The sequence below is a fragment of the Oncorhynchus nerka genome, linkage group LG5 (assembly GCF_034236695.1).
Source record: "Oncorhynchus nerka isolate Pitt River linkage group LG5, Oner_Uvic_2.0, whole genome shotgun sequence".
Classification (NCBI taxonomy): Eukaryota; Metazoa; Chordata; class Actinopteri; order Salmoniformes; family Salmonidae; genus Oncorhynchus; species Oncorhynchus nerka.
In genome coordinates this window covers 41,959,558-41,984,465 of record NC_088400.1, presented here as the reverse complement: position 1 = coordinate 41,984,465, position 24,908 = coordinate 41,959,558, and the positions used below count along the sequence as shown (strand labels likewise).

Genomic DNA, 24,908 nt, shown 5'->3' with positions numbered 1-24,908 from the left:
ACTGAAATGTACACACATTGTTGTTTGGTTTTGTCTAGGTAGTGTGTGTTAGGCACCTCAGTACCTCCAGGCTCTAATCAGGCCCTACACCCAAACAAGGGCACTGCGTTCATCCACCTCTGGCCTGCTCGCCTCCCTACCACTGAGGAAGTACAGTTCCCGCGCAGCCCAGTCAAAACTGTTCGCTGCTCTGGCCCCACAATGGTGGAACAAACTCCCTCACGACGCCAGGACAGCGGAGTCAATCACCACCTTCCGGAGACACCTGAAACCCCACCTCTTTCAGGAATACCTAGGATAGGATAAAGTAATCCTTCTCACCCCCCTTAAAATATTTAGATGCACTATTGTAAAGTGGCTGTTCCACTGGATGTCTTAAGGTGAACGCACCAATTTGTAAGTCGCTCTGGATAAGAGCGTCTGCTAAATGACTTAAATGTAAATGTAAATGTTAGTATAGTCATGGAACTAAGGAAGATTTTCATGTGAGCTTTCATTCAAATGTTCGTATTTAGTGACTTTCTGGATTATTGTTTTAAGAGTGACTTTCTGGCTGTTTATTTGTATTCATAGTTCCATGGGTCATAAATCTCTAAGTAGTAATACTACACAGCATAAATCATTATCACAACTGGCTTCAATGTTTCCCTGTCCTTCTAGTTTTCTTTTCACATTTTTTTTTTTTACATAATGACTTCTAACAGCTATGAATTTATATATATATATATATATATATATATATATATAGTATATATATAGTATGTGATGTTATTCTTGAGGCTGTGTATGTTCAATATTCATTTGTAATGAATATTTGAGTAAGCCTAACCTTATCCTTTAACAACTTTGGGTTTTGGGCTCATAACCCAAACTTTAATCCTAACCGTAAACCTTGAAATTCTTGAAAATGTAGAGTTTCTCCAAAACAGTAAAACCTCAATATGTGGCTTTTTTTTAAACTAAACATCATTATGTGACCCTTTGTCCATGAGCTCTGGTAGTCTTTATTTTAGCATGGGGTCAATTGACCAATCTGAACTCTTTGAGTTATGAGTCTGCTCCTGTGCTGAGGTTGTGAGCATTGCTCAGTGTATTCATAAAGCTTTCTAGTGTGAAATAGGCACATAACACACTACACAGTGGCACATCTGCTTCATCTTTAATATGTTTCCATTTTACATTTAAGTCCCTCTTATCCAGAGCAACTGACAATCAGGGCAGTCAACATGGGGTTAATAACATCCAATTTGTGAATGACATTGATACACAGCTTTAATCGCCAGTGAATATAATAACTAATGATGAATTCCAAAGATCCCTCTGTCATAAGAGTTTTTTCATTGAACCTAGTTCAGTATATCAATGTTTTTATTTATTGGCCAATTGGAAATGACCATTAAGGACAACATGCAGAATTAGTTGTGTACATTATCCATACAGCATATATATACACGTTGATATTGCTTTCCAAGAGCAATATTGTACATGAGAAAGCAAAACCTTGAAAATGGAATCAGACTATGGTTGTTCACCCCACATTTAACCAATAATAAAGGGGCTTTGGCTCAACCGCCCCATATTTTCTCATCAGTCGGCATCCGTTTGGGAGGGGGCGACAGTGTGGTTCCTCCCTTTGATCTGTCCCACTTCTCTTTGTCTGTATGGGTCTACTGATGCCATGTTCACAGGCAAACATCCATCGTGTGTGTGTGTCTGTATGTCTGTTTTGAAAAACAAAGTCATCTGTAATTGTGAGGACCATATGTTACAGTGTATAGTGAATGATGAAATGGGGTCAATGTCCATACTCCACTTTAGATTTCAGTGATTCCACGTGTAGTTAATCGATACATTAAAAAAATACTATTCGCAGGTGTCCGAAAACCAGGAAGGAAAGAACAACCATAGTATAAGCTATGGATGTATTCAACATAACATTTAAAAAAAACAGATGTAATGTATTTACAATATAATTGTATAATAATAATAATAATAATAATAGGCTAGGCCTATACCCAACTACTTACAAAATAATGTTTATTTCATTTAAAAGTGTTAGGGGTTAGTACATTTAGCTCACTCTTCTCTATTAGTCGTGTTTGACATTACAGTTCCTTTAAAAGGTGCTTACATTGTTTCTGATAATTACAGGCTAATGAAGCCTATTATTGCCCACGATGCAGAAACATGTGCTAGTGCGCTGTAATCCTCGTTTAGCCCTTCTGACCGGGCGCTTGGCCGCCTCCGTCCCTCTTTATGATCTTAAAATGGACCCCAATGGAGCATTAGATGTCGAACAACACCGCTCCCGGGGGGGTTTCAAGCTCTGACCTGCAAGAGAAAATGAACTGTGCAGAGGTGACAGGGTGCGAAGCCGTTTGGCCCTGCGCGTTTGGGGCTCCGCGGTACCCTGTTGGGAATCTAAACATTTGTCAACCCAGTGGCGGACGGGAGAAAAAAAAACAACAGGTACTAAACACTGTGGAATATTACACTGTCTAATGCAATGCGGGATGTAAAAGCCTTAGCACTTTAAGGCCGACGTGTAGGCTAGGCTACGATTGCTGTTATGTTAGTGATGCTTGCGAGGGGGGATTGAACCCGGCGTTACTGGTCTTCTCTCCATCCCTATATGCGTCAAACCCACTCACTCAAACACGCTTACATAGAGAATAGACGAAGAATGTCTTATCTCCAAGATTGCGCATGCACATAACCTGTCATGTACGCGCGCGCGCACAAGCCCCTTTCTCACTCCCAGTTTTCACAAACACACACACCGCAGGGGATTATTTAAGTGCTCACTCACTTTCTCTCCTATTCAGAGGTGATGAAGTATGATTATGATGTGTTGTGTACTAGGCTTACCCTTGATTATTGTTAGAACGCACGAGCAACTCAAAGCTTAGGCTACATTTGCCCAGACGATTGACTGCATTGTTTTCTTGAAAAGGCAGTGGTGCTTGAAATGATCGCTTCGTTCAATAAAGCTTGTGTAACCTATTTCTGGCAGTGGAGAGAAAATAGGGGAAGTCAATAATGATGTTAGATTACATTGCAAAATAAATAAATAAATGTGTACTACCATTTTGAGGGAAATCGGCTACAGTTATGCAATTTGCTCTCTTCTCAGGTTTGTCAAGGAATGTCGTAATCGTGATTCCAGTAGTGACCGAACGTTGTGAATGACTGAAGTATTAGTAGTAGGCCTACCATTATTTTTCATGTTGATAATAGTACATTAATATGATTTATTTACAGTTTACAATATTGGTAATTTATTGTTATGCCTATAAAATAATGATTGAATGGGGAGATGAAATCCCACAATATCCTGACCATTACAGGCAGTTAACCCACTGTTCCTAGGCCGCCATTGAAAATAAGAATTTGTTCTTAACCGACTTGCCTGGTTAAATAAATATTTCGTCTTTATTATTGCTTCATTGTTTTCTGATGCCAACTCAGCAAGCCATCTCTCCTTCCCTGTAAGCATGTATCACTCATACGTGTAACCTTCTGTACTGCGCCCACGTTAAGTGTGTGTTCCTGTATCATGTTATATTTACGTTGTTAGTACAGCTGTTTTGTTTTGCAACAGGATTCAGTAAAGAACATGGAAAGAGTGACGAATAAATATAATACGCCTAGCTACCTGAATGACATCCAAATTTGTCACTCAACAGTTATATTGCATTGGGCGACCCAAGTTTCACTATATTGTAAAGCCAAATGATATTGGTGATGAGATATAAATCTCAAATAGTTTGTTTGAAAGCATGGACAGAGACCAACAGAGAGAACAATGTAAATGGACAAATCAATGCACCTGCATAATTTATGCTTATTTTACGATTTGTTGGAACAAGGCCCGTGTTTCTGCAGTTTAAGTTTATTGAACTACCAGGTCAGGGTACTTTATTTTCTCGAACATCTGCAAAGCATCACCAAAAAACCCTACAGTGGAGCCTAAAGAATCAGAAAATCAACATTCAAAACCAACTGTTTATGTCCGCAGTTATTCCAAAGACCAGTTGGCGATGATATTTTGATAGTCTGAATACGGCTTTCAATAGCCAGCCCCAACAAATCTTCACTGTAGGCCCTACAAGGAAAATTGAGTGGCTATGAGCAGCAATATGTGACGTATAGGGGACCGGCTCCGGGGGAGGGGAGTGACGAGATCGAGCTATGCCTAATATAAAACGCAACTCCCCTAAGATTTGATGATTTATGATGTCAGGTGTTCTGTTTCTAATTAACGGTTAAATTAAGTCAAAGAAAACCTTTCGAATTAGCACTGCTCCGGTTAAGACCGTAAAGACCATCGGAAACAAGTTTGGAAAAGAGATATCGGTGGACTTCTCTTTAGAACTATTAAAGCTTGCTGCATTTGAGGGAAATATAACACCCCATTCTTTCCGTCCTTCCATGGCTCGTTGGCCCTCCGCTGTGTTCTAGTGCAACTATCTCTTTTTGAAAGAAGCCTGATATTAACACAGCAACGTTACATTATGTATTTTTCCTGCATAGGCGTACACCCTGAATTGTCTGTTAGTTCAAAATTAACTATTTAAATCGAGACGACATAGCCTAATAGTTGACACATCGGTAAGCATGGTTGGGTTGGTTCGTCTCCATTTCCAAGTTATCCTGTAAATGTAAGCATATCTAAGGTTATACTGCAATTGTAAAAAAAATGTTTTAAAGATTTTCCACTTCGGCATAAAATATCATAGCATGTGAAGACGAACTCGTTGTTTGGGAGATATCGCTGCAACCAAATAGAAACGTTTAAAAATGTTAAATTGTTGATCAGTGACAAGATATTGCTTTATAGTTATCAGGCTGTAATTGTTATGTTATTAAAGAAATTCGATGGGTGGCCTAAGCCTAGGTCTATGTAGGCTTAACTGAGAATGTTTTGAGCTCGGCTATATCCTTCAAATAAGGAGATGAAGCAACACATTGTTCGTGTGATAGGCCTACTGATTATGTGTTTTTGAACGAGGAAAATTAACGAAGGCCTAAATTAACGCAGGTGGGGGGAGTCTGTACTTCATGATATTTGCTGCTATCTGCAATTGTATAATGTTGGTTGGATTCAATTGAGCCCTTCAAATGAAGTATCCCTTGTTTAACAAGAACACATCCCTAACAATATTGTTGAATGACACGTAAGACGGCGGGTTTCCACCTAAGCTAATAGAATCTCGTGCAGTTGTATAACTCTAATGTTATTTGGCCTGGTTTCGTCCCCACACGAATGTCACCATATGGTGATAGCACGAACAGTACGATGTTTCTGCAAAGGCTCGATTCACTGTTAATGGTTCATGTAAGAAATGCATTTACCATTTCAATCGATTATTTATAAAACTACTAAATAACAGCGACATTGGCCATTATCAATATACTTCGGATTTGAAATAGATAATAATTGATTTTGTTGACATGCGCGGTGAGGGATGTGGGAATAAGTTCAGAATTGCCACCTCTGGTTTGTAAATCTGTCTATCACGCTGCAGAGAGCACGGTGTTAATGTGCTGAATAAAATACCATAACAATAAAAATAATTCTCCAACAGTTTGTAAACATGCCAGTGGAATTTATTTTTATTAGAAAAAATAACTGGGAAAAGCATTGTATATTCATATGGGGATATTGTCCTTTCATGCAAAATGTGTCCCTTTTTGGAATTAATAGGCTAAAATGCTACATTTTTGGATAGTCTGTGTGCGCCATAAATAATGAAAGTTTATATAAAAATATAATACACATTTTCTCAATATATTATATTTTAATAAACGAAAATACAAATAACATTTCGCTAAAGGCCTAAGCATAAAGACACAATTCCTGTTAAACACATTACTTATTTGTAATTGCAATAGGCTATTATTGAAACCATTAGCATACAACATCATACTTCAGATGAATAGTATAGGCTATAAGGCTGCATAAAACCATTTTCGAAGATTATCGTTAAACCTATTTGAAAAATATTTAACGAACTATTAACGCATGCATATTCTAGGTCTGCCATACTTGTTAGTGTAAAATTCTGAAGTCATTCTGCTCAATGGATAAACAACACACAACCTACCTGCTCCTCGTTGCTGTCGAACTTACCCCTTTTCATTCTATGATCTACCCTCTTACATGGTATAGTCCTTGCATCATCAGAATTTTTATTCACATCATTAACGAAGGAGAGAGAATGAGAGCGTGACAACTCTTGTGTCGCGTCTCTTTACCTGCGAGCTCAACAGATCAAAGTATTGTCGCGCGTCATATTTATCAGGATGCTATTCTATGACATTTTATGGCGCATTATAGTGTAATTCGACACTGTCCTAAAATTCACTATTTATCTCAAAATCATCCCCAGGTTGTCTCATTAGACTCCTATATGGCTAAAATAGATAATAGTATAACTACTTAAAAATAATAATCACCGATAACTGATGGGCAAAAAAAGCTTAAAGGTTAAGGTTTTTCTTGAAGCCGTTCCTCTCCCAAAAGATCCAAAACGCATAAAGCCTATAACCTCACGACAGGAAGGATAACACGTCTATGCTTTGTGCTGGAAACTTAATGAGCATGCTAACATGGAATGTTAATTATATTGCAGCCTTACTTTTGTACAATTCTAGAAAACAGTTTGTTAATAAGACAATGCACTCAAAACATAATAATAACACATTAGTAGCCTAATAATAATGCACATTTGTCACATCCCAAAATGGCATATTACTGTATTTGGGTTAGGCCTACCTACTATATTGCTTGATTTTCTGCAGGGGGGGGGGGGGGGGGGGTCTAAATTAGGCTAATTATGCAGTGAGCAGAGTTTAATGTACCCTGGTCAATCTTGTGGTTACTTGCACTTACATTATACACCTAACCCTTTTGTCTCCGAATCATAAGTGCTTTCAAATCTCGTATAATTTTTTATGATTAAGCTACAAATGGTTGCAATACTTAAACTTTTTTTAAATGGTCAATTAGACGTGCTGTGTACTATAAAAAAAAATACACCATTATTCACAAGAATGCTTGTGGCATTGTTTAATGAGCATCAACTCCCTTCCCAGAGAAATACACTGGGAACATGTTGCCTGTGGGAAGGGGGGCAGATGCATAAACATTTCAAGCCATCACCCTCTCCTCAAACATCCCCAACGCTGGGGCGACACTCCTCCTATTCCCGCGTCCAATTAGTTATTTTGGTCTGGCCCTTTAAGACGCAGCAGCGGGTCAGCAAGTAGTGTAGTGTTTCTCTAATTGAACTTCGCCCAATCAACAATAACTAGTTAGCAGTTGCTTGCTTTTTCTTGTTCCTTGAGACAGCTTATTCCTCGCAGGAATCGCCCCCAGCCACTACCCGTTATACTTTCTAAAGATCTTCATGGAACTTCGCAGAGGAACTGTCTCTCTCTGGAAGGGAATACAATTCGGTTGCCTGTGAAACTGCAGCCTACGCCCGAAGCATGGTTATTTTGGAGAAAACATTTCAGACAAGTGAAGTTGCAAGATTCGACTGAAAGTGATTTTTAAAAAAGTGGGTTGTGAAGAAGACGCGAATCGAAGGAAACACTCGTGGACGTTTAAACTAGCATTTGAATGAAATAACCAGCCTTTGTCAGCAGTAATTCCATTGGACTGCCGATGACCTCCAGTAAAGACATGAAGGCAGGCTCCGTGTTGCAGTCCAGCGGCGAGGAGAGGAGACGGGGTCCTTTGGACCAGCTTCCACCCCCGGCCAACTCCAACAAGCCACTGACGCCGTTCAGTATCGAGGATATTCTAAACAAACCCTCGGTGAAGAAATCAGTTGCTAATCTCTGTCCACCGAGAGTTATTGAAAAAGTGTCCGGCTCAAACGCAGCAAGGAACGGTATTACCACTCCTTCTTCGCCGTTATGCGCTCTGGAGGAACTAGCCAGCAAAACATTTAAAGGTCTGGAAGTCAGCGTTATACAAGCAGCTGAAGGTAAGGATTTCAATAGACATGACGTTTTAATACTTATATGTACAGATTAAGTTAGTGATTTTATTAACCAAATATGCATAATCTCCAATAGCTATTGTTGATAGGCTATTGGTTGTGTGAACTGTTGTCAAACTTGTTTTTTAAAGGCATTGCAATAGGCTGTCTCAAGCCATTGCTAAGCCTAAATTCCCCAAACAATCATGCCTGTGCGATGTAATCTATCCTCTATTATTTCACAATTTTGAGTTTATTTGTTAGATACTAAACACCAGTATAAGGAAACCTGCGATTTATTTGGGTGGCAAAGCAGGCCTCTAAACCGACATTTGCTATTGTGCTTCCTGGTGTATCATTAAATTAAGTTGCAACATTTTATAGGCTGTTTGATTTAGTATAATTATTTTTTATTTAGATCCTGATATTGACAGCCATGTTAATCCTAATGATGCATGGGCAATGTAAAACATAAATGTCATTAATGTAATATGGCTCTATGGAATGCTGCCCACAAGTTATTACCAAACCATACCCATCACCACAATTGGCCATTCACAAAAATAGTTTGCATCTGTAACCCTTTAAAAAAAAGCCTCAATAACAAAGCTGCTAATCATGGCACACTTGAGGACGTTTGTAGACATGTTGTTCTGATATTGTTTTGGAGAGTGACTGTATTTTGGTTCCCTAAAGGTCGTGAGCATGTGAACGCCTTTGGACAGAGGCAGACCTCAAAAAAGAGGAGAAAGTCCCGGACAGCTTTCACCAACCATCAGATATATGAACTCGAGAAGCGCTTTTTGTACCAGAAATACCTGTCCCCGGCCGACCGAGACCAGATAGCTCAGCAACTGGGGCTAACCAACGCTCAGGTCATCACCTGGTTTCAGAACAGACGGGCCAAGCTGAAGAGAGACTTGGAAGAGATGAAAGCGGACGTGGAGTCGCTCAAGAAAATACCACCACAAACCCTGCAAAAGCTAGTCACCATGGAAGAAGACATTGACGACCAGCAAGGAAGCATCTCCCCGTCGTCACAAGGACACCGAGCATTTCCACAGTCCCCCTCTTCATCCAGAGATCAAACCACGGACGAATTCTCAGAGGAGGACGAAGAGATTGAGGTGGACGATTGACAGTAGGCCCATGTTTTAAGAAAGGGCATTTTTAACTTTTGCACGGATATTGACGGCGGGAGAAGTGAAACTAAAAAAAGGAAAGTTTACTTTCTCCTCTTCTCCATTTTAATTTATTAATAGGACTGTAAAGTCTTCTGTTTCAATTTCACCAAATTATTTGAGGAATAGCCTACATCTTTATTTTAATTGGATATGAAAAATACTTAGTGTTTTGTTACAGGATCATGACTGCAAAATGTGTATGTACATTTAACGCTGGGGTTGGGTGGGCAATTATTTAACTTTTCATCCACATTCAGCTGCTAAAGGACATATCAACCAAAAACTCGAATGTGCCCAAGGTTAGGCCCACGTCTTCTACAAAATGCCCAGAACTGGAAAAAAAAACTAAATGGGCTAGATTAATATTGGTGTCTAGGATATGTATCGATCTTGATGTAGGCTATATTTCATTAAAATAAATGCCAATAGCAGTCATGTAAAAAGCCATTATCATTATCCCGTTGCAGACATATCGCCAAATTTTTTACATGCATAAATTAGGCTGTATATAAATTCAATAACTAAACATCATATGCCTAATTTTATTGTACCATTCTATTTAACCAGCATTATGTAAATAAAGGGTATGGTATTTCATGTTATCTGTGTCTGGATGTGGATCGGTTTAACCTACAATTTGTGAGATAATACAATAAGGCAACAGTATCATGAACATGTATCTAGAACGCAATATTGTTTTACTTCTGGTAACATCAAAGTATTGGTTAGGCCTAGTACACCGGATTTGGATCTATGAATATCCTTCTGTTGACAGAAGGCCTACTCTACTGGTCGTTGGGCGTGAAGTGGCTCAATTAGCGGCAGTTAAACAAGTTCTTCATTTTTACTCCCTTAGCAGTTGTCACAAGATGGTAAGGACCAGGGGCTGCGTAAAAAAAGGTTGCGAGCACTCCACTGCCATATGGTTTCTGAATCGTCTAACACAAACTAGTCAACATGATTGATTAGGTTAACCCGTCTCACCGTACATAAAGTTTTCACTGAGCCGGCAGCAATAATGGGACGCATCTGCGCTTCTGAATAGCAATTTAGAAAAACGTCCATGAATAGCAATTGATTAGCATGGGGGTCCTAATGAATACATCTCAATAGGAGGCAGTGGAAATAGGAGGGTTGTTGTCTTTCTCCCCTGCATCCTTGTTGTTCCAACTGCAGTCTGCTTGAATAAGTTTCGGTCCATATGTAACACTTGTAACCAGATGAAGGGGGCTTCTTCAGACAGGGAGAAGACGGAACGCCAGTGCGCACAATTGGTGTAATCGCTTGGAATCATTGGGGTTGAAAAGTCAACTCGATTTTCATAGGTGCATTGTGGAGCGGCTCTGCCAGAACTGGACAGATAGGCCAATAGTTTTTTTCTCGGCTTGGGTAAAGAAGTGTGACCCACAACGATGTAAGGCATCTGATCCACTGCTTGCCTCAAATGTTTCCTCTCTTTTTTTTGAAGGGAAAAGTACTTTGCGGTCTACATAAACAATGTTGGATAAGCTTTAATACAAATCCATAAGTTTACATACGTGTGGCCAATAAAACCAAGTATTCGTTTAGAACATTATGAATATAGAGCATGTTATCACAACATTACATTTGTCTACCCACGTTAAATCAATGACTTTCATTTGACGTTTTTCATACACAAAAATAGTACCACGAGCGGGCGCTGGGAATTCTGCAATGTAATATTCTCTCAAACGAAATGGTATAAGGTTATGCAGTGTTTCTTGAGATAAAGTCTGTTACAAATACTCAGTTGTGATATTTCATGAATCCTTTTATTTAATCAAACGTGTGTCTGTATCAAGCTTTTCAATAATACTAATATTAAATAACCATAGCAATACTTATTACTAGTATCGATGAACAGGCTATTTTGTGCTCAACTGGTCAAGGGCACTTTACATTGTGCCTCTAATACCTATGTATTAACATAGTTGTTACATTGGTAGGTACAGTAATTACAGTAGAGGTACACTGTTAAAGTACTTAAGCTTACAACAGTTTTACCTGGTTGTGGCATGCACAATTTCAAGGATTTGCAAATAAACACTAATGGAGAGTAACAAATGAGTGATCTAAAATTGTAATTAAACGGAGGTGGTTTACCCACATTTGAGTTTTTCTCGGCTTTAAAATCCAATGCAAGTAAGGGAGATTACCATCCCACGGCCCATGATGACTTTGGCACCAACACCACTGAGCTTGATGGTTAAAATTTATCCACAGATGCACAATTTATGTAGTAGGCTATGTATTTGTTGATATTGGTTGAGGTGGTGCTTTATGTTATTTACGTGGAGATTGCTAACACTATATTTCTTTACTTAAATTACTTTTAACTTTAAGAATTCGAGTGGTAACTGTGATACCAAATGGTGCATGCTTTGGTGAATCCAAAAAACAAACGTTGTATCATTAGCATTTTTGGTCATTTCTTTAGCATACTGTACTACTGGATATGTATTTCTTGACAAATATACTGTGCTACAAAAGATGACATGGAATATGGTGTCAACACAGGGCATGACTGAATAACATTGAGACTCAATGGCACATATCTCCCTGTATGATTGTTGAGTCAGACGGCAAAAGGTAAATTATTCTGTAGTCAAGCAACACCATAGCGCCACTAATAATGTCCCTCAAAGATTGCCTGTCAACCTAAAAGTAATGAATTAATCAAGTCTGCCACCTAGTGTTGCTTAGTGGGATGATATCACTTGCAATAGAGCACAACAGCTTGTCCTAAAAACTGGAAAGGAGTTACCTCTGGTTTGTTCAGCCATTCCTATGGAGGAAATTAAAATGGGGAAAGAATGGGGTTTTGGGATAAACGCCAAAAATAAGGTCCGAGGTTAACGCAGGCTTAGGAGATCTTATGTTTTGTTCCATGAGATATCAGTCAGTTAAACATGACCTTTATGAATTATGAAGCCTTTTAGCTTGTTTTGAGTACATAAATATTTGAAAATTCAAATTGACTTTAGATGAAGATTCTCAGAGCAAAACAAGATCTAAGCTTGTGTTTACTACAGACCACATTTTCACTGTTCACCCCCCCCCCCCCAAAAAAAAACAATGTCTCCATAGGCTTTGACCAACGAGCCAGGCCAGTCAAAGGCCGGTTAGTGCCTACAAAAAGACACCATTACTATTGCTCTCTATGAAGGAAGAACATCAGGCATAAAAGTCTCACTGACAATCATTAAAACAAAGAGATTTGGTTATGGCTTTGAGTACAATGCATTACTGATTTACCTCAGATGGGCTGAGTTAGCACTGATACCCAATGCTGGCATGGCTATTACAGATTTTGTTCATTAACTGTTCCTATCCAAACAAAACTTATCAGCAAAAACCGTGAAGGGTCTAAAGAAAATTGCATCAAGAGGTATGTACAGTTAGGCCATCAAAGTATCACACTGCATGAAGAAGTACGGTATAGGTGCTTTCAAGAACACGATTTACAAGAATTTAGAGTTCTTCAGTGTTCGTTTTGCAATACACCCATTTGATCATTCCACACTTGGCCTACTGAACTCAATTAAACTTACAGTTGAAGTCGGAAGTTTACACAAACTTAGGTTGGAGTCATTAAGAGTTGATATTCAACCACTTCACAAATTTCTTGTTAAACTATAGTTTAGGCAAGTCGGTTAGGACATCTACTTTATGCATGACAAGTAAATTTTGCAACAATTGTTTAGAGATTATTTCACTTAATCACAATTCCAGTGGGTCAGAAGTTTACATACACCAAGTTCACTGTGCCTTTAAACAGCTTGGAAAACTCCAGAAAATGTCATGGCTTTAGAAGCTTATGATTGACTCAAATTATGTCAATTAGCCTATTGGAGGTGTACCTGTGGATGTATTTCAAGGCCTACCTTCAAACTCAATGCCTCTTTGCTTGACATCATGGGGAAATCAAAAGAAATCAGCCAAGTCCTCAGAAAAACAATCGTAGACCTCCAAGTCTGGTTCATCCTTGGGAGCAATTTCCAAAGGCCTGAAGGTACCACGTTCATATGTACAAACAATAGTACGCAAATCAATCCCAGAACAACAGCAAAGGACACTGTGAAGATGCTGGAGGATAAAGGTAAAAAAGTATCTATATCCACAGTAAAGCAAGTCCTGTATCGACATAACCGGAAAGGCCCCTCAGCAAGGAAGACGCCACTGCTCCAAAACCGCCATTAAAAAAAGCCAGACTACGGTTTGCAAATGCACATGGGGACAAAGATTGTACTATTTGGAGAAATGTCCTCTGGTCTGATGAAACAAAAATAGGACTGTTTGGCCATAATGACCATCGTTATGTTTGGAGGAAAAAGGGAGAGACATGCAATGCGAAAAATCACCATCCCAATCGTGAAGCACGGGAGTGGCAGCATCATGTTGTGGGGGTGCTTTGCAGCAGGGGGGACTGGTGCACTTCACAATATAGATGACATCATGAGGGAGGAAAATTATGTGGATATATTGAAGCAACATCTCAAGACATCAGTCAAAAAGTTAAAGTTTCTTTGCAAATGGGTCTTCCAAATGGACAATGACCCCAAGGATACTTTCAAAGTTGTGGCAAAATGGCTTAAGGAGAACAAAGTCAAGGTATTGGAGTGGCCATCACAAAGCCCTGACCTCAATCCTATAGAAAATGTGTGGGCAGAACTGAAAAAGCATGTGCGAGCAAGGAGGCCTACAAACCTGACTCAGTTACACCAGCTCTGTCAGGTGGAATGGGCCAAAATTCACCCAACTTATTGTGGTAAGCTTGTGGAAGGCTACTCGAAACGTTTGACCCAGGTAAAACAATTTAAAGGCAATGCTACTAAATACTAATTGAGTGTTCTGACCCACTGGGAATGTGACGAAATAAATAAAAGCTGAAATAAATCCTTCTCTACTATTATTTCACATTCTTAAAATAAAGTGGTGATCCTAACTGACCTAAAACAGGGAATTTTTACTCTGATTAAATGTCAGGAATTGTGAAACTGAGTTTAAATGTATTTGGCTAAGGTGTATGTTAACTTCAACAGTATTTGTTATCAACTTTTACAGTGCATTCGGGAAGTATTCAAAACCCTTGACTTTTTCCACATTTTGTTACGTTAACGGCTTATTCTAATTGCTTAAAATCACCCTCACACAACAATACCACATAATGACAAAGCAAAAACAGGTTTTTAGAAATATTTCCAAATTTAAATAAATGCCCTGAATACTAATTTTTACTCTTTACTCAGCACTTTGAAGCACCTTTGGCAGCAATTACAGCCTCAAGTTTTCCTGGGTATGGCACTACAAGCTTGGCACACCTGTATTTGTGAAGTTTCTCCCATTATTCTCTGCAGATCCTCTCAAGCTCTGTCAGGTTGGATGGGGAGCGTCGCTGCACAACTATTTCCAGGTCTGTAAGTCTGGCTCTGACTGGGCTACTCAAGGACATTCAGAAACTTGTTCCGAAACCACTCGTGCATTGTCTTGGCTGTGTGCTTAGGGTTGTTGTCCTGTTGGAAGGTGAAACTTCGCCCCAGTCTGAGGTCCTGAGCAAGTTTTCATCAAGGATCCCTCTGTACTTTGCTCCATTCATCTTTACCTCCATCCTGACTAGTCACCCAGTCCCTGCCGCTGAAAAACATCCCCACAGCATGATGCTGCCACAACCATACTTCATCATAGGGATGGTGCCAGGTTTCCTCCAGACGTGATGCTTCAACTTCAGGCCAGAGTTGGTTTCATCAGACCAGAGAATCTTGTTTGTCATGGTCTGAGAGTCTTTTAGGTACCTTTTTGGCAAGCTCCAAGTGGGCTATCATGTGCCTTTTACTGAGGAGTGGCTTCTGTCTTGCCACTCTACCATAAAGGCCTTATTGGTGGAGTGCTAGAGATAGGAGAACATTCTAGAAGGACAACAATCTCCACAGAGGAACTCTGGAGCTCTGTCAGAGTGACCATCAGGTTCTTGGTCGCCTCCCTGACCAAGGCTCTTCTCAGCCGATTGCTCAGCTCTAGGAAGAGTATTGGTGGTTCCAAACTTCCAATGAAGAATGATGGAGGCCACTGTGTTCTTGGGGACCTTGAATGCTGCAGACATGTTTTGGTACCCTTCCCCAGATCTGTGCCTCGACGCAATCCTGTCTCGGAGCTCCTCAGACAATTCCGTCGACCTCATGGCTTGGTTTTTGCACTGACATGCACTGTCAACTGTGGGGCCTTATATAGAGAGGTGTGTGCCTTTCCAAATCATGTCCAATCAATTGAATTTACCACAAGTGGAGTCCAAGTTGTAGAAACATATCAAGGATGATCAATGGAAACAGGATGCACCGGAACTCAATTGAGTCTCAAAGCAACGTGTCTGAATAGTTATGTAAATAAGGTTATTTTGAATAGATTTGCAAAATATGCCTAAACCTATTTTTGCTTTGTCATTATGGGGTTGTGTGTAGATTGATGAGGGGGAAAGAAATATTGAATACATTTTAGAATAAGGCTGTAATGTAACAAAATGTGGAAAAAGTCAAGGGCTCTGAATACTTTCCAAATGCACTGTAGATTACAATTTTTGTACAGTTAATCTTCTGGCCTATAAAGCACGGTGTACATACTTCTGCTCCTCAAATTATATTCACTACTAAAGCATCAATGCTATTATGCTATGTTTTATCTTACATAACTGCCAAGATTAGTAGCTTTTCAAAATTAATTGAGATATTACTGCTTGGTTCATTGATGGTTGCATCCATTCTTTCATTCCATTTTGATGTTGGCTTGATGGTTTCCCATAATTGAATACAGCTTCTGTTGTAAGTGCAGTGCAAATATCCAGAAAGTATCATAAAGAACTCTGCACATTTGTCCACTATTTATTTTTAAGAAAATACAAAGAGGAAAATACACATATGTACACAAACACTATTAAAATATACTATATATTAAACAAAATATATACAGCTGCTGAGGTCATTAGAAAGGGGGGAAATCCTATCTTGTCCTTTTGTCCTTGATAGTGTAGTGAAGAACCAACGGCTGAGCCTGGAATAAAAATACCCAATTAATTACGACTAAATTGATCCCACATAAACATTAAATCAAACTAACACAATTCTGAAGAAACTCCCAAATCAATTATAACCCGATGACAAGATTTGAGGAAAGTTTTTTAAAAAGTTAGCACATTGCGGTTAAGCATATTTGGAATTACTAAGGAAAGTGTAGTGAGAAATGAATCAAGTGTCAGCATGATAATTTAAATATGCACTCTTGTATGTTTGTCATTATTACGTGAGATTATTTGTTCTCTTATCCCGCAAACACAAACTACTTGATTGAATAGGGCCTACAGTAACAAAATAACTTATTGTGCTAGAGAACGTTTGAGTAAAATTGCCATAGATATTGCATAATTTGAAGTCACTACAGAAAATTGATATGGAATATTATTTCATTAAATCTGAGACAATCCTGTTCCTCCCACAGTAGGTTTTTTCTAAACGACTGTCCAAATGGGAAAAGCTGGTTCAAGTGTAAAGGAATTCAGTATGAAAATTGTTGGCTAAACTTGAGAGCACTGTACCTTGCCAAACCAGTGAGAGAGCCACAGCCGTTTCATGGTCATGTGATCTGGAAGGAACTCATTATTGAAAAACATCTGGACCTGTGGAGCAATGGAGACCACACATAGAGGACAAAACATAACTGGTCCTGGGTGAACTGTACAATGGCACTCAATTCTCTGAAACATTCACAAGCCGACACAAAATGTACTAATCTTGTGTATAATATTCAAAGCACTCAGATAATCTAATGTTGCAACTTTGTTCAGTTCTCTAACAGGCTAAAATATATATATTTTTTGGGAATCATAGGATGTGGTTCCTGTGTTTGAGTGTTTGCAAAAAGTGCACACTGCACATGGGGCTGAAATGGCCCTCTTAAATGTGCTTAAAATGTAGTCTTGCTAGAGGGTAGACTGACCTGGTGCTTCTCCACATTCAGTCGATGACACAGCACTTTACGCAGGTGTCTCACCTCGGCTCGGACCGAGCAGCGCACAAACTTCTGCTGCAGAGACGAGGCAGAGAAACATTTCCACAACATTACTACAACTCTGATTCTGCTCTTCAACACACGTATGAATCCAAATTATTACGTAAATAAAGAGAAATACCAAAACATTTGAGGGCAATTCTAGTAAGGACTGACAGACACACTCAAATTAAACATAAATGCATCAGCAATTGAAATTTAACAGAAGTATTGTTTATGGAGACCTTTGTTTTTCATCTCAATCCAAACAGAACACTACACCTTAAACCAACAGAGACCTCTGGTGGTAGGGTGCAGGTCCATTACCCACCTGAAGAGTCAGTTTGGTCTTATCTTTTTTTCCAGACAGAGATAAACTGCAGGGATGAGAGAATACATGATTAAGGCATGACACACACAGGGATTTTAAGGGGCATTTTGTAATAGAAACCCATCTGAATGCAACCAATGTGTAGGCTAAGGATTTTCTTTTAGGAGTGCCCACTGCCGATATGGAAGTGACAATGATTATTGAGCTATGCAAGGAGGAAGAATAAGTCTACAAAGTGAACATTGGATCCTTGCGCAATGTCTCCCTCCTCTGCTGCTCATCATTAAAAATAAAAATAAATTAAACCTGTGCTACAGATGGCTATATTGGTCCGCTAATACAAGACTAGTAAAGGCCCAGAGAGCTACTTTTGTGAGAGAAAAAAACAAACAAAAAAACTAATTTTTCAGGGGGTGCACCCAAAATCCCATGGCTATGCTTGTCAATATGCTCACTTTAAGTGCCTCAATCCTTGGTACAGTAGCCAACCAGCTAGCGTGATTTGCACTAGTTTAACATTTAGCTGGCTACTTGACCAGACATTAGATTAGAGGAAGCAAGATTACTTTATCTAAATAATCCTCCTTGGTGGACTGTACATTTCTGTAAATTATTTTTATTAGGGAGATTTTAGGGAGATAAATCTAGCAAAATGTCATAAAATATATGAATACTTCTCCCCCTGTCATGGACAGGCCAGTACCAGTTCATGCAATGTTGCAAGTTTGTGTGTGTGAGTGAGAGACAGACCGGCAGAGGAGAAGGGCAGAGTAAAGAGATGCAATTGAAAGACAACCTGAACCAGTTTTCATGCAGAGCCAATGTGATTTTTAGAGGATATTTATTTTTCATTAGGATATTTTCTGGGTTAACAATGTTTTTAAATTGTTGGCTTTTATGTATTTTTACAATGGACAAAATATGTCAATTGCCAGCTAGAGGAAACACTGATTGGGGATATAGAACCAAAAGACTGAACTTCGACACTTAAGTCTAACAGTGATAATCCACCACTTGAAATATAATTTGTTTACAGTCCAGTGGTCTGCGAATAGTTTTGTCAAGGCATGACACGGAAGCTTACCTTTGCCTCTCTAGACAAAGCGAGACCTGCTCGTCGTATCTGTAAAAGTGGGCCTTGGAATGGTCAAAGGTGGTGAAAGGTAATCCTGCAGCATCTGGTATGGAGTCTAGGGGTGACACACACAGATACCATTTCAAACGAATAACATATTGGGGGAAAAGCTGTACATTCACAAAACGTGAAATTAGGATTAAAAAAAAATAATCCCTGTAAAAGGCTTACCTTCTCCAGAGGGTTGGACAACTCTCTCAAGCCCACGCGACTGATAAAATTCTTTAATTCGCTTATCCTCACCTGTTTACAAAGAACAGAAAATAAAGGACGTTCACATACAAAAATCAACCCATGCTAAATGGATAACAATGCAATGCTGCTTCCTCCTGAAGTTTAACTAACGCTGTTCCAATTAGGAGTTGAGAGCTATTTTCTCTCCAAAGTACACAGGATAAATAGTGACTGTTCTTTATTCGACTTGTGCAACAACAAAACCAATACTAATGTACTATGTAACAAAAATGAGAACAAGTATTAGCCTACTTACTTTCTTGAAGTCCTGGAACCAGTTTGTAGACAATGTCTTGCATCACTCTATCCAATTTCAGGTTCAATAAAGGCTGTGTTTCGTGGATCTTTATGTTGCACATTGGACAATACTTGCTGGTTTGGAGGTATTTCACAATACAACTTTTACAGACTGAAATTGATGCAGAAGAGACATTAGCCATTAATGTTATTTAATAATAACATTAAAATGTACTATACAACTACGCATTCACAGGCAATAAGTAGGCTAGGACCAATGATTTATATTTATATATATATACACTAGATGACAGACATTGGGCACTGTTATGAAGCCACTGCACCTCCATCTTGGCACTCCCTCACCATTGTAAAAAAATATTTTGGATTCTATAGAAATGCTTTTGTTAATGTTTACATTCATTTTTGCCACATTTATTATATTACAGACACCTTAATCCATACTTACGTGAGCCATCCTTAAAGTATCATTTTTTATAAAGTCCTAATGTTACTGTCCCCACTACAACAACAAATACTTCACGAGATAGTTCGGGATTGGATACCATTTGTATGTCTCAGGGTCCAGTATGAACGATGTTAGAAGTAGTTGCGGTAACGTCTGGAAGTCTATGGGTATCTTTAGCGCAATGGCTGAGGCTAGGTAGCATTGGCATGCGAAAATACCTCCAACTTCCTTCATACTGGACACAGATACATCAAAATGGTATCCACAAATTCATTGGACTCTGGGGAAGTAAATAACATCCAGAAGTATCCCTTTAAATAAATGTAAATCTTGTCCTTGAAACAATTCATGTAAATACTGTAGAATTCCATTCATTCCTATGCAGGACAACTTCTTCTGGAGAGTGCCAATAAGGCATCAGCAATCCAGGGTTTATACACATGTCTATAACAGTTTGCCCATTTCTCAGAGGGCAAGAAGCCAAAACATTGAAAACACAGGCTGGGCCCACTTACATGTATGCAGACACTCTGTAATAGTTGTGGCATCGATGAAGTACCCAGCACAGAGATAGCACACTATGTGCTCGTTCAGGTCTTTGATCTTCAACTTGACTTCCTCCTTCAACAATAATAACGTTGCTATTGAAATCTCGAGTAGAAAGTATACCTTCATTTTCTTGAATTATTTTCTGAGCACAACAATTTATTACACTAATGTCAAAAACGAGCTAGAATGTTTACATTCTAGAGAAGACAGGCTGATGAGTTCATTCGAATAACAATATGATGATTGCTCTTTTCCACTAGGTTGATATTTCTCACTTTGGGGATTTGTTTGTTTTGTTTCGCACTGTTAGTTCTTACTGAACTGTTGGAGCGAGAAACATAAGCATTTCGCTGGACCTGCGATAACATCTGCAAAATTTGTGTAGTATGTAACCAACACACACACACACACACACACACACACACACACACACACATACACAGGTTGGCGTGTCAGGTGGCTGCAACATTGTAGCAGAGTATCTATTATGTTAACGTAAGCTAACACAATGTCAATAATAACAGTGTAGAATCTATACATCTTTATTTGTAAGTTATCGCTAGCAACCCAGTACGCTACACATGGAATTGCAAATAAAGGACACAGGTAAGACACATATTAGTCATTTTACAAGCAAGGTTCGATAAGTCCGTCACCAGAAGCTAGCTAGCCTAGTAAACACAATTAGCTAGCTACCTATAAACTAATTTCCATTTATCCAAAACGCAAATGCGTCTTTTAACTAATAATGTAGACCGTTACAGGTGTAAAACCGGGGAGTTAACGGTACACATTTGCACGAAGGACCTTGCAGTAGCTGCCCAGAAAACACGGGTAGACTCTTCCACACACGCCTGCGCACACGTAGGCAGCTCTCTCTCCATCACTTTGGTGACAGGAGGAAGCGCTCGCATTGCTGCTTTTCCTCGTCGTAGTTATGTAGCTAGATTCAGCTCTATTTAACTCAACAATTCTTACTGGTCTTGTCGCGTCTATAGAGTCCGAAACTAATTGGTACCTACCTCATTTCGTAAAGGGTCGAGCTTATATACGGACTGGAGTTGATTTCTTAGCCGCATAGCTATCGCCATTGGCCCTTGCTCCGCCATCTTTAAAAATGCTGCTTATTTCCGGGTGGAAGAGCATCAAAGATGGTGGATTAATGAAGATGCCCCACTCAGGCCGTTTTACCACTGGGCGGCTTCCATTATGCTGAGCTGCAGAGCACCGGTCTATGGCCCGTGACGAGAAATTGCAAAAGCGGTGAGGGAGGAGCGCCCTTCTAAAATCAAACAGTAATCTGCTTCGCTCGGACATATTGTCAACCAGACAGCATGGTGGATAGTCCAGAAACAACATACATATATTTTCATTGGAAATGCAAATAAAACGTTTTTTTGCTTGGGAAAACACAGAATCCGTCTCATTACACAAGTGCTTAATTACGTCCAGGGACAGACTGGGACAAAGATTCAGCCCGGGGCATTAACATAGACAGTACACTATAGTGCAGTGTTCCTCAACTTTTACTCTACCTATGATTGGCTAAACATGATTTTTAAAGCTCTTTTTAACCAGCTCATGTTTAAGACAAATACAACATGTAAAAACTCTGTTTCCTCCCTGTTGTGCTGTTTATCTCTGCTGTCGCTCTGTCTCTGCTTCTCCTTGTTCTCCTTTGTTCTCACTGTCACTTTGTCTGTGAGTGAAACCTCTAACTCCAATGCTGTCAGACTAACTCATGGATACTATTTGCATGTCTCTGCATGTAGCTTGGAGACAGTTGAAATCTGCATATTGTTAGCTTAGCACAATTACTGGAAGTCTCCTGGGAACAGTAGCCAGCTCATCTCAAAGCAGAGAAATAGACATTCTAACTAACCCAAGGGTGTCAAACTCCTTCCATGGACAAGGCGCTAGTGTCTGCTGGTTTTGTTTTGTCTTTTCAATTAAGACCTAGACAACCTTGTGAGGGGGGTTCCTTACTAATCAGTGACCTCAATTCATCAATCAAGTATCGACGGGTTGGTTGTTTAGCATGCCATTCCATTTGCGCCGTTCCAGACATTATTATGAGCTGTCCGCCCCTCAGCAGCCTCCACTGGTGTGCGCAACTATGGGGCAAAACAGACAGGGTTGGCTTCGATTGTTGATAACATGTCAACTATATTTAGTCTCCAATAGTTATTCAAAAGCATAAATACATTTGCACAATGAGCACTTATGGTCTCTCAAATACATCGTTACAGTTGTTGGTTAGCTAGCTAACTAATTTTAGCCATATTAGCATAGATCAGTCAAACACCTCAAAACAAGACATGGTATCAATAACAAGATAAAACTAGCTGAAACGAGCCACCAACGATTCCCCACATGGCAGCCTCTTGTCATTGTTGCTAGCTATCTGGTCATCAAAAACATAGAGCTGGAAAGAGGCCTCATCATTGTATCCGTGCCATTAAGGCATCTGTTACAGCATGGGAAGCGCCATTGAGGCTATCTCCATTTTAAAGTATTCAATTTTCTTCTTCACGATTGGCTGATCCCTCCTGATGCCCAAGTTGGACATGGTTCCAACAGGGTCACCAGGAAGGATCAGCCAATAAATTTGTAATACAGCCTTATGGCCACTAGAGGCCTCTATCGTTCTCTGTGATCCTGAATCATAACAGCACACGGACGTCACGCCCCCATTGAACCATGCTCATCGTTTTTGTAAAGTTGTCAGCTAACCAGTCTATAAGGGAGGAGCGAAAACCTGCAGTCACTTGGCCCTCCATGGAATGAGTTTGTCTGACTAGGTAAGTAAAGAAACAAACAAAATCTTGAAATCTCACAGTATCCCTTTAAATGACTTTTTTAGGCCTCCAGGGTGGCGCAGTGGTCTAAGGCACCGCATCGCAGTGCTAGCTGTGCCACCAGAGACTCTGGGTTCGAGCCCAGGCTCTGTTTCAGCCGGCCACGACCGGGAGGTCCATGGGGCAATGCACAATTGGCCTAGCGTCCGGGTTTGGCCGGTAGGGATATCCTTGTTTCATCGCGCACTAGCGACTCCTGTGGGGGGATAGCTGACCAGGTCGCTAGTGGCACGGTGTTTCCTCCGACATATTGGTGCGGCTGGCTTCCGGGTTGGATGAGCACTGTGTTAAGAAGCAGTGCGGCTTGGTTGGGTTGTGTTTCGGAGGACGCATGACTCTCGACCTTCGACTCTCCCGAGCCCGTACGGGAGTTGTAGCGATGAGACAAGATAGTAACTACTAAAAACAATTGGAAACTACGAAATTGGGGTGAAAAAATAAAATTAAAATTCAAAACTTCTTTGGGGTTGGTGTCCCTTCCACGGGACGGTTGAGCTGATTAGCATGCGATTAGCATGAGGTTGCAGTATCAAGAACATTTCCCAGGACATATCAGATATTGGCAGAAAGCTTAAATTCTTGTTAATCTAACTATCTAATTTACAGTAGCTATTACAGTGAAATTCTTGTTAATCTAACTGCACTATCTAATTTACAGTAGCTATTACAGTGAAATAATACCTGCTACTGTTTGAGGAGAGTGCACAATTTTGAACATGAAAAGTTATTACTAAACAAATTAGGCACATTTGGGCAGTCTTGATAGAAAATGTTGGACGGAAATGCAATGGTTCATTGGATCAGTCTAAAACGTTGCACATACACTGCTGCCATCTATTAGCCAAAATCTAAATTGCACCTGGGTTGGAATAATACATTATGGCCTTTCCCTTGATTTTAAAGATGATGGTACAAAAAAAATACAAAGGAATTCGTTTTTTTTTTGTATTATCTTTTAACACTATTGTGTTATATTATCCTACATTCCTTTCACATTTCCACAAACTTCAAAGTGTTTCCTTTCAAATGGTACCAAGAATATGCATATCCTTGCTTCAGGGCCTGAGCTCGGATCCCGAGCCTTGCATTGATGGGCATGGCTATGATAAAGATATGTTTGGTGCAGTGGGATTGAGATTTTTTAATAGGGTGGAAGCAGGCGCTTTGGCTGATCCATGGGTGGTTTCAGGTTGGGTTGTGCTGTTGAGTCGGTGAAGGTAACCTGAAGTGGACTTGTGATGTGCGTTTGTGTTTCTTCAGATCACAAGAAGCAGGCGCTCCGTGCGACCCAACTTGGGGAAGACCTGTATCTTCCTTTGTCTTAGGTACAGGGCAGGTGTCACGTTTATGGGCATGCCATGCCGGTGGGTGGTAGCATTCAAATAAAACCCCATGAAGTCTTAAAAGTATTTGTACATCATCTCATATGAAAAGACACGGATGGCTTTCCCATCTGTTGTGATGACAGAAGTCTGATTGACAACTTTACCAGGACAAAGACTTGCCGATGTCAAGCTCTTTCCAAAAAGCCTAAATTCTGATGAAGCATGCTAAATTACACCTTGTTTGCTTAGCAAGCTAGCTACATGCCAAATGGATATCTACCCTTACGTATATATGAAAATACATGATCAATTGATGTTTACTGATCATAAAATACATGCAGTTACTTACTTGCTGTATAACTCTGATGATAGAGATACATGTGGAATAATCAGAAATGTGTAGTTCTGACTATGCTTTTCAAGAGGTGATGATATTGAAAATGGCACACAGTTGTCAATGGTTTTAGCGGCGCCAAGTCGAACGCTCTGCACCATATTGTTTTTTATTGATAGGGAGAAATCCAAACCAGTCTAATTGGA

The 24,908-nt window shown here is 39.7% G+C and overlaps 2 protein-coding genes across 3 annotated transcripts; one reads left to right on the top strand and one right to left on the bottom strand.

The window, feature by feature from the left end:
• Positions 1-7,260: 7,260 nt before the first annotated feature.
• On the top strand, positions 7,261-9,777 carry LOC115129930 (transcription factor LBX2-like). Its single transcript, XM_029660731.2, has 2 exons — positions 7,261-7,997; positions 8,688-9,777. Exons 1-2 carry the CDS (start codon positions 7,673-7,675, stop codon positions 9,128-9,130), a joined length of 768 nt encoding a protein of 255 aa, XP_029516591.1. The 5' UTR covers positions 7,261-7,672; the 3' UTR covers positions 9,131-9,777.
• A 6,275-nt stretch (positions 9,778-16,052) lies between these two features.
• Positions 16,053-21,343, bottom strand: LOC115129525 (polycomb group RING finger protein 1). Of its 2 annotated transcripts, none has more exons than XM_065018674.1 (9): positions 21,208-21,343; positions 20,152-20,257; positions 19,187-19,339; positions 18,868-18,939; positions 18,646-18,751; positions 17,562-17,607; positions 17,180-17,263; positions 16,779-16,859; positions 16,053-16,237 (listed from the first exon to the last, which is right to left on the bottom strand). In XM_065018674.1, the coding sequence occupies exons 1-9, from the start codon at positions 21,292-21,294 to the stop codon at positions 16,187-16,189; spliced, it is 786 nt and encodes a 261-aa protein (XP_064874746.1). In that variant the 5' UTR covers positions 21,295-21,343; the 3' UTR covers positions 16,053-16,186. The 2 variants fall into 2 exon arrangements, with proteins under 2 accessions (XP_064874746.1, XP_029515813.1); XM_029659953.2 differs by having other exon boundaries at positions 17,180-17,266; positions 21,208-21,341.
• Positions 21,344-24,908: the final 3,565 nt, after the last annotated feature.

Bases quoted from the DNA above. Each gene is read 5' to 3' on its own strand.
- LOC115129525 (XM_029659953.2), bottom strand. From the start codon at position 21,294: ATGGCGGAGCAAGGGCCAATGGCGATAGCTATGCGGCTAAGAAATCAA. The intron at 20,258-21,207 runs GTAGGTACCAAT...TTATTGTTGAAG, and splicing joins TCGACCCTTTACGAAATGAG to GAGGAAGTCAAGTTGAAGAT. The intron at 16,238-16,778 runs GTACAGTGCTCT...TTTTTATTCCAG, and splicing joins TCTCTCACTGGTTTGGCAAG to GCTCAGCCGTTGGTTCTTCA.
- LOC115129930 (XM_029660731.2), top strand. From the start codon at position 7,673: ATGACCTCCAGTAAAGACATGAAGGCAGGCTCCGTGTTGCAGTCCAGC. The intron at 7,998-8,687 runs GTAAGGATTTCA...GGTTCCCTAAAG, and splicing joins CGTTATACAAGCAGCTGAAG to GTCGTGAGCATGTGAACGCC.